General features: G+C 40.8%; 1 protein-coding gene across 1 annotated transcript in view; it reads right to left on the bottom strand.

Moving 5' to 3' along the window:
- The window catches only part of LOC107113457 (latent-transforming growth factor beta-binding protein 1-like), a gene marked incomplete at its 5' end in the record, with an annotated part of 230,320 nt that overhangs the window by 102,158 nt on the left and 117,841 nt on the right, over nt 1–10,321 (bottom strand). Inside the window, 2 exons of the mRNA XM_015414785.1 lie at nt 1,058–1,180; nt 9,418–9,537. Coding sequence (XP_015270271.1) covers nt 1,058–1,180; nt 9,418–9,537 — 243 coding nt within the window. The remainder of the gene's footprint in view (nt 1–1,057; nt 1,181–9,417; nt 9,538–10,321) is intronic.

Below are 10,321 nucleotides of genomic sequence, written 5' to 3'. Positions count from 1 at the left end.
CCCCCCAGCCCCCTGCAAAGTTTCAAGAGGTTTTTTGCCATTGACTTCAATGGCCCCATTGGTTATAATGGACCCGAATTTTTCGGGTTTCCCGAATATTTTCGGATATCTATGCTTTACCGAATTAGATATTCGGGTTTTTTCGGGTTTCCCGAAAAAATTCAGGTTCAATAAACCTGAATCCGAATTTTACCGAATTTTTTTTTTTTGCACATCCCTACTAATGACTTCAATAGAAGTTCCAGGTTGGTGCATTTCAGCCATGCAGCCCAATCGTGTTTAGTCAATATCTAGTCCTGCTGTGCCTTTAGAATATCACTCCATTATTTCCACAGGTAAAGTACTTTAAATAAAACCACTGTCTGCATTATACCATATGTATCAAAAACACAGAAAGTCCTACCTGGCCCCATCCACTCTCTAAGAACACTTGGTGGGTACTAGGAAAAATGCTGGCAGTTGCCATAGGGCCATGGGTGCCACATTGGGGATTGCTTTCTTATGCATTCTCCTGAAGACTTTAGCACATCAGGAAGTACAAAGGAATAGCAACGGCTCACCTGCTCAAGCAAATCTCAACCCCCTTTTATATCAGCCTTATGTTTCTAATTTAAAACACATTTACTTCATTTATAGACCGCATTTCTTGCTGAAACAGCAACAATGGAACAGGACAATATGATACAGACAACAAACAAAACAGTAAATCTAATTAAAGATTTAGAAAAAAAGGTAATAAAACAATACAATGTTATGCATACAATAAACAATGCAACTAAACTGCCTGATTTTTTCACAGACATTACAACTACACCCCTATTCTTTTGTTTTTAAGAATGCCCCCCTGAAGAACTCCATGTTACAAGTGGTTCAGGAAATTTCTATAATGCCACCAAGTTACTGTATAAGCCTAACTCAGTTACACTGAAATCAATGGATTCAACTGTTAGTGAGGCACACAGTTCCCATACTTTGAATGCCCATGTTTAGTAGACTGATTTTTTAAGCCCCTTGGTAAACATATACATTATTTAGAAAATAGTCATCACATTCCTACCTTCACACTGATCTCCTGCTTGAGACAGCTGATAACCTTGGCTGCAAAGGCATCTGAAAGAGCCTTCAAGGTTTTCACACTGCCCGTTTGTGCAGAGACTGCTGTACTGACATTCATTTATATCTGTGAATACAAATGATATATTTTAAAGCTCATGCATGCTTATATATAACAATGCTCAAAGCTTTTCAATGGAATCTGTCAACTTTTTTGGGGGTATAATCTCTTTATTGGTTTTCCAAAACAAAAAGGAAAGAAAATTATTTTTTCCTACAACACAGTATTTCAGCAAAGAAAATGCCCATTACATATTTTCTCTTCTCTTATCTATATCTTCAAGAATAATTCATTGGGTATTTCTAGTAATTAACATAACCAAACTATATACAACCCCTAGTACAGATTTCATCAGGATTACGTTTCTACCACATAGTATTTCTGTAGAAATAACAAGTTAATATTTTCTCTCTTCTTAACCCAATACCATCAATAACTCATCACATAGTTCAAACACATAAAATAACCCAAGCAATGATCTAACCACTGAGCATGAATTTTTCAGAATTTCTTTTTCTATAAACAGGCCAAAGTTAATATATTACCTTAATTTTTCTAGTCCTTTCTAAATAATAGCCAAGGTTTTATGAACTATAGTCAAGTACCAAGCTAAGGCTCATTTTCAATCTCTTTTCTTTAAACTTAGATTACTACTATTATTCTTTCAGCAACTATTTAACCAATAGTTATACCTTGTATTTCTGATATTCTACTCTCCTCATATCCCAGTTAACAATGTTTATTCTCTTACCCTAATTGTTTTTAGTAAATGAAAAGAAAACTATACCAAATTAAGCAGATATTCTCATATTTCTTTATCATTCTGTGCCTTTACATCTCATCCATTTTCTTATAAATTACATATGATCAGGTATTCAGGTATCTTCATACTATCTATTTCATTCCCTTCTGCACTATCTTTTAATTATTTGTTTTATATTATTCATGTTAAAATAACTAATGATTCCCAATTATTAACAATTTTATCACATTTTACCACCACCAATTAGATACATAAACAATAAAATACAGGTAAGAATAATAATTGAAGATTTCCTTTAGACAATAAAAGAGATATCAAAACACAGTTATCCGTAGCCTTCGTTTCCATATTACAAAGGTTTCATCATTTTGTGCATTATACAGACAAAAGAAATTGGTCTGGGACACCTTTTTCTTGATCATCATACTTCAATGTTGTCGAAGGCTTTCACCGCTTGAGTTCATTAGTTGCTATAGATTTTCCGGGATGTGTGGCTGTGGTCTTGGCATTGTAGAACCTGATGTTTCGCCAGTAACTGTGACTGGCATCCTCAGAGGTATAACCACAGAAAGATGGAATACTCTCTGTGTCTTATCTCTTTGTATTCGTGGTATTTTCCTTCCATGTTTTGCCTTTCCTGTTTTGCTGGCACTGTCTTCAATTTTCTATTATCGCTGTTATTTTTATTTGGAGGACGCCTCACTCTCCTTTTAGCCACCTTATTCATTTCTCTGTGTGATTGTTCTCGGGAGCCTCTTTTTATCAATCCCACCACCAAAGAGTGTTTTGTGAGATTCTTTACTACACACATTTGACTGGACACACTCCTTTTTCATTCCATAGGTAAAGGAGGCATATCTTGTATCCCCTTTTCTTGACTATAGTCCTGTTCCCTCTCTAAAATCCCTGAACTCCGCCGAAGCTGTAATGGCTCCTCCTCATTTTTCAATTTCAAGTCTGTATTCTGAAAGTTCTCAAAAACGTTTTTGCAAGCTTTTTCGACTGCCTTCCGCACCTCATCAGACAAAAACTTTTAAAATTGTTCCAAGGTCAATTGTCCAATTTCTGTATTTTCTAAATCTATCTCCTCAGTTTCCCCTGCTGATACTTCCTCATTCTCCCCTGCTAGCACCATTTTCTTATCTTTTACTCCGGTTCTTTTCTTAGCCATGTTTACTCTTCCAAAATTTGGAGATACTCCTGGGGGATCAATTAATGGAGGTCTTCACCAGATTATAGCAGAATATACGCGTACTCACATTCTTGCCTTTGTTGTTGTATATTATGTTGTAAATCCAAGATTTTTAAAATGGGTAATCACAGCTATGCAAACATGGCGGAGCATGTAGCTCCGTTCTTCGCTCCTGCTTCGAAACAAATCAGTCTCGTCCCATTCACCGCCGTTTGCGGACCATCCAATCAAGTCTCCAGGAAATCTGGTGGAAACCCCGCTGGTCACAAGGACCCTGGGGGCTCTGAAAAAGCAAAGAAGGTTGGGGCTAGTCGGGAGCATCCCGTGAAACCTACCCTCCCCCCAAAAAGAAAGGAACTTCGTGGACTGGTAATTGAACAGAGAAGGCTACATGAAACTTTGCTGCCCCTTGCTATATTATAATGAAAAAATTTGCACCATAACATAGTCAACATTATGTTTAAACAAATTAGTGGATCGCTCAGGGGACAACATAAGGGGGGCAGGAGGTGGGGGTGAACACGTGACACTGATGACACAAAAGGGCAGCAGCAAACAAAATTCGAAATTGGGAATTCCTCACTGGAAAACTGCGAGTTCAGATTTGAAGGGGAAAAAATGGCAGAAAAAGTGGAATAGGAAAATGCAGGTTAATGGGGCACTAAATTCAGATCTACTCCCGGGGAGGCAAAAAGTTGTGTGGAAAGTTTCACAAACTTTGATTATTTAAGAACACTGATGCAGAGGTTTGTACTTGTACAGAAATGATCCTTGTGTTTGCCTCTGTGGTGTTGTCTGAAGTGATGCTTGATGTCTCTTCTTTAGCTAGGGTCTCATACTGACAAGAACCTGGGCTTTTCCACATTGTTTTTTCCCTCATTGTTTCTGGCCCCATACTGCTTCAGATTATCCCCTGATTTCTGCATATTTTTGCCCCTTTGGATTTCACTACGTTTTTTGTTTTCCCTGTTCTCCTCCAGCTTTTTAAAAAGTACTTTTACTCTGATGTTTTTGTGGAAGTTGATTTTGAATTGGCTTTCTCTTATTGTGTGATGTTTCGATGGATTTTCTTTGTCCCACCCACTGCTACCCACCTCTAGGCCACTTTTCAAAGAGTGGACATTGTAATTGTTAAACCACTCCCTCTCCCCACACCAGTAATTTAATTTTTAAAGGCCCTAAAATATCAATATAACACTGAATTCCCAGCTTTCATTTTAAAAAATATATGTGTATCTCCTCCCCTTGCAGAGATATAAGGAAAAAGACATATCTCCAAGAGAGAAGAGACTAGAGCAGGGGTGGTCAAACTTCGTAAGATCCACATAGAATAAATGTCAGATATTTGAGAGCTGCATGACATTAACAAATACTACACACATGTTTTTATTGAAAAATATGCAAATTTGTTTATTAGTATTAAATGAGACTGTCAAAAATAAAACAAAATAGGTAAAAACAGGTAGCGATAGTGATATTTATTTGTCCAATTATATTTGTCTGCTAATGATATTTATTTGTCTAAGAGAGAGAGAGAGAGAGAGGTGGAAAGAAAGAATGAAATAGGTGGAAAGAAACAGAGATGAGGGAGCAAACAGATGGTGGGAGGGAGGGGGAGGAAAGAAGGAAGAGAGAGAGAAAGGAAGGAAGGGAGCAAGAGTGAAAAAGAAAGGTGGAAAGAAAGCATATAGATAGGGGAGGGAGAAAAAAGAGAGAAAGAAACAAAGAAAGGAAATAGATGGGAAGAGATGGGGAGGAAGGACAGAAGGGAGAAAGAGAAAGGTGGAAAGAATGAAAGAGGTGGGAAAAAGGAGAGAGAGAGAAAGAGAAAGAAACAAGGAATGCAAATAAATGAGGGAGGTGGAAGAAGGGAGAGAGAGAGAGAGGCTGCGGTCACATGGTCATTTTGATCGGGTTTCACCGCTGCTTCCTCTCACATTTAAAATTGCTGATCAGATGAGTGCATCCGCCTCCCGCACTGTGGGCTCAGTCACACAATCCTCCTTGTTCCCTAGCGAGTTTTCTGACACCGGGAAAATCAAGTACTTTCTGGGCATTGGTGCTGTGATGATTTTGCTCATCTGGACAGCCATCTCTCACAACAATTGTGATCAGGGTTGTCTGACCATTCTTTGCGTGATGAGGTCCCCCCCCCCAGCTTCTGCCTTTGTTTGCATGAGCAATCATTCACTGATTAAATCCTGTGTTTAAATGTTCAAGCGCACATCCCCACCCTTCCGATTTGCCTACTGTTTGCAAGGCATTTCCCCACTTGTTGACAGCGTGCTATCAGCCTCTGACCTCTAAACACCTTTTCGGAGGTGTGGAAAGTTGCTGAGGGGGGAGGCGGGTGGGGGTGGGAGGGAAAGGAAGGGCTGGGTGGACTGTTGGGTGGGCGGGCAGCAGAGAGAGACGCAAGAGCCATCTGCATTCTGCTCGCCTGGCGGGCTAGGGACGCAGCACCATGGAGTCCAAGCACAAGGAGCTGCTGGCTCAGTGCTGAGGTGGACCGGGTGGTTGAGCTGCTGGAGAGGCCCGACGCCCTGGGGCCTCATGAGACGCTATCTACACAGTGCCCAGAGCCTTGTGGCACAATGCTTGTGGTTCGGGGAGGGATGTGTGATCATCCCAACCTGAAGAAAAATATTCCTGATCAAAAAATAGCGAGAAGAAATCGCAGTTTAGTTTGCCTTGTGACCACAGCCAAAGAGAGAAAGAAAGGAAGGGAGAGAGAGAAAGGAAGGTGAAAATAAAGAAAGAGGTGAAAAGAAAGCAAATAGATGGGAAGGGAAGGAGAAAAGGAGAAGTGCAAAGAAAGCAAATTTAACTTTAAATGTGTTCTCCAAACCTGCCTACATGGCCCCACGCCAGCTGGCTTGGCTTGGAGAAAGGATTTAAAGAGACAAATGCCATCTCTGAACCAAGCCAAGCCAGCCGGGCTGGTGTGGCGGGGCTTCGAGAACACATTTAACTTTAGATGGGGAAGGAGGGGAGAAAGAGAGAGAGAGAGAGAAAGAAAGAAAGGTGGAAAGAAAGAGGAAAGAAAGCAAATAGATGTGAGGGAGGGAGAGGTGGAGAGAAAGCAACTTGAACTTTAAATGCATGCTGCAAGCCTTCCCCCCACCCCCACACCAGCTGGCTTGGCTTGGAGAAGGGATTTAAATAGATAAATGCGTTCTCCAAACCAGCTGGTGGCGCGGGGGGGGGGCTTTAAAGTTAACGTTGCTTTCTTTCTCTGCTCCCCCCCCACCTCAAGCCTACCCAGGGAGGGGTACACTGGCTGGGGAAGGGAAGACCGATTGGAGAGGCATGGCTCCCCTTCGCTTCCCCAGCTGCCCGCTGTGAGCCACACAATATATGTGAAAGAACCGCAGTTTGGCCACCCCTGGACTAGAGACTTTTTTTTCAATGGAAGCTGGGAATTCAGAGAACCTGCTTAAACTATCATTACAGGACTACAGCATTATAGCACTATTGATATTTTAGGGCCGTTAAAAAAATGAGTGGTACTGTGACACCACCAATAATTACAACAATAAGGACAGCACCCTCTCTTGAAAATCCTCTTTATTGACCCACATGTGGAAGAAAATAAACTTACACCACAACTGTAAAAATGCACAGGGAAGGCAGACATGTGGAAGAATCCTGCCCAAACTTATTCCAATGCTTGCGGATCGACTCCCAAGAAAATCAGGAGTAACTCGAGCATGCAGAAAAGGTCCCACACAGACAGCAGCACTTTCTTTTACGAACCTGGTGTGGTGAAGGCACCATATGGACCCCATTTCAAGTAACCTTTGCATAAGACAATGTGCAGTCCAACCAAACAAGACTAGAGGTCAGGGAGAAGAAATTTCTATTTTTTGAAAATTCAGTTTTAGAAGTTTTATCATATACTGTCTGCCATGCATTTTCCTCTGCTAAAAGAAGTTTCTCATAGGAAGGAAAATGAAAGGTTCTGTAAAGGAGGAAAATATGCAGATAGGTGGGTAGACAGACAGATAATGGAAGTTCGTCTGCTTAAAGTCACAGGAAAGAGGGAGTAAGCTGCTCATGATTTGTCAACCAGCACTAACACAACAGCTGTCTGTATCAAGACAAGTATATCAGCTCTGTCTGTCATTTTTAAATATCCCTTTTACTTTGAACACTGAAAGCAGACAGCACAGGGTATGATGCCAAGAGCCAGAGCCAATGTAAGCAACGACAAAAAAATCCTAGCCTAGACACCTAAAAGCCTTACACAAGAATTCCAGACAACACAGGAAAATATAATTTCTTTTAGCTGGATTTTTTGCAGAAAAAGTTAACTTCAGAAATACACTGCTCAATAACACACATATTGTAAAAACAAAGTATAAGATAAGACATGAAAGCAAATAGGACATTTTTTTCTTGAGCTTATAAGAGCAAAGTTTTGTTAATAATCTATATTGTGTGGGGAGACTAAAAGGGCAGGTCCACAAGCCTTTGAAAGACATGATTATTCTTTTACTCTGATGTATATTTCATTGTATATATGTCTAGGTTGCAGCTAGAGTACATAGAGTACAGAAAGGCTTTCAAATGCATCCCTCATACAAGAAGGAATTACATTTTACATTTAATTTACAGTCTCAGTGAGGCCAAAACCACATGTTATTGGTTATATATGTGGCTGCTGTTGAAACTTGCAATCCTGTGTCTCCTCCTCCACAATAAAGTGTGGTAGAATAGAAGTCTACTGTGACAATATTGTACTTCAATTAAGAATCACAATCGAAGCATATTCAAATACTCTGAAGTAGCTCTGAAGATCAGAAAACTGCATTCACCCTTATCTTGCTTTCCCACGTGCAAAACTTTCCCATCCATTTCCATGGAGATGGCCACTATGTACATGCAAAAAAAAAGGATACACAGGGAGCTGCCCTCTCTCCTGAAGTGACACGCAAGTGCACTCATGCAAGAGCTTCATGAGTATTCTATGTATTTTAATATAGAAAGCATGATACTCCCTGTAAGCTTCAAAATTAATGGCTCACTACCTTTATAAAATGGAAAATTCTGAATAAATGAGAAAAATTAACAAGGTAATAAACTGTGAAAAATCCAGGTCATAAAAACCAAGCCTCAAATCAGCATTACTGAATTATTTTGGAACTACTGGAAAAGAACAAAATAACCTTACTTGATGTTCAGCATGATGCTTCTGTAAGCCAAATTCTGAATTGCTTTAAGGTTTGTTATAGTATTTGCAAATGCATTTTCTGGACCTCAATACAGCACTTTCATTTATCGTGAGCTTTATATCCAGGGGCGTAGCCAGAAAATTTTAGTTGGTGGGGCATTGGGAAATGTTCAACCAGCAAGTTTTTTTAAAAGTAACTAACGGGAGAAACAGCCATGCAAAAAACTTGAGGGGGGGGGGAGAGGCAAGGATAAGAGTTGAATGGCGGGCAAGAGAAAGACAAGGAAAACTGGAGGAAGACTTCAGCAAGTGCTGAGGAGGAGGGAGAGAGAAAGGGGGGGCAGAGGAGGAGGAGGCGGCCGCCTGGTTGCTGCCACTGCTTGCGCTACTGCTGTGAAGCACCTTGACACATTCTGGCCAAGGCTGGTTAACAAGCATTCCAGCCATGCTCCACCCATGCAGCCTCTGCCTCCATGCCCATTGCCAGGCCAACAGGTAAGGGCACAGCCAGGGCAGCCGGAGTTGTGGGGCCTGGGCCATAAGTGATAGCGCACGTGCCCCTAAGTGCCCCACTGTGACTATGCACTGGTTTATCTCTCCCACAGTTTCACTATGACAACCACTGGAGACAGATAACATTGTGTAAGGCCATTCAGGTACTTTCTCTGTACCTGAAAAGGCACAAAAAAACTGGAAGGGAAACTCCCTCCCTGGACCATGCACAGGTAGACAATATGTATTTCCTTTGATGATTCATCACCCCTTCACAGGGACATAATTTAGTGAGTGGATCACCCAGATTTCGTCAGTTTAGGGGTCCTGCCTATTCTTCCAGGTTTTCATACCTGTTGAGTGTTGCAATGCCCAGCAACCTTTGTTGAGTGAATGCTGTGTTACCCAGTAAAGTGACAGCCCATAAGCGATGTGCTGTGCACTCTGTCTTTCCCCCTCTCTTGCTTCTTTGGGGCTCTTAAACTTAAATTTTGTTCTCACTGTAGTTAGGCAGCACTGAGGGAGACAAGTAATCATCTGGAAATATTCACTTCTTAAGTTATGTTATTTATAAATGAGGAATCTATTATATAAACATTTCCAATCAACTCTTGAGTACCCTCCACCCACAGCATTAAAGAAAACACAAATGTAACAAAACTGGGAGCACATGAAATACTTACCATGACACTTTCCATTCCAGCCTCTGAACCCATCTCTGCAGGGGACACATTGGTAAGAACCAGGAGTATTAATGCAATGTGCATCTGGACAAGTATGTGGAATCGAGCATTCATCAATATCTTTAAAATTAAAGCAAAGCAAATGTTAATAATGAATAAAGAGTAAATTCATGTTAACATAATTATGTTATATAATGAATGTTTGATATTCTGTAACAGAATCTTCAGTAGATAGCACAGATCCACAGAATTAAATCATATAATGCAGGGGTGTCGAACTCATTTGTTATGAGGGCCGGATCTGACATAAATGTCACTTTACCGGGCTGGGCAATGCCATAAAATGTAACATGAGGTACTGGAGATATAAACTTTATAAAGTTGATTTCACATGCTGAATGGCAATAGCAGGTGAATAACAATAGCAGGCTTTAAAAAATTGTTTCTAAAATTCACTTTTTAAAAAGGTATGGCCATTGATTCCACTTCTCTTTCTTAAAAACAGAATTTTTCTTTGATTTCTCTTTAGTAAGGTCAGCCCTTGCAACTGTCTTAAGTTACACACCATACGGTGGCGCAGTAGGAGGAGGTGGACACTGTGCCTCTGAGCATGTGCAGAGTAAAAATTAAAACTCTGCAGAACCTCCCTTCCTGTCCCCCCCCATTAGAAATAGACTCCAAATTCCTAAAAAGAGGGAAAGAAACAGATCGTGGGATTTCAGGGAGAAACTGGGTAAAGAGGAATCTAGAGAAAAACTGCATGGATTTCCAACAGCACTCACTCCCCCAGAGGTGTGCACTTTGGGTAGCAGCCAGAAGCCAGAATCTCTGCAGACCCTTTGCTTGGAAGCAAATCCCATTCACTTCGGGAGGGCTTACTCACAAGTAGGCGAGCAGATCACCC

Source organism: Gekko japonicus, unplaced genomic scaffold, assembly GCF_001447785.1.
Source record: "Gekko japonicus isolate JY-2015 unplaced genomic scaffold, Gekko_japonicus_V1.1 scaffold1784, whole genome shotgun sequence".
NCBI classification, from domain to species: domain Eukaryota; kingdom Metazoa; phylum Chordata; class Lepidosauria; order Squamata; family Gekkonidae; genus Gekko; species Gekko japonicus.
The sequence above is the reverse complement of the archived record's forward strand: the minus strand, read 5'-3'. Positions and strand labels throughout refer to the sequence as shown.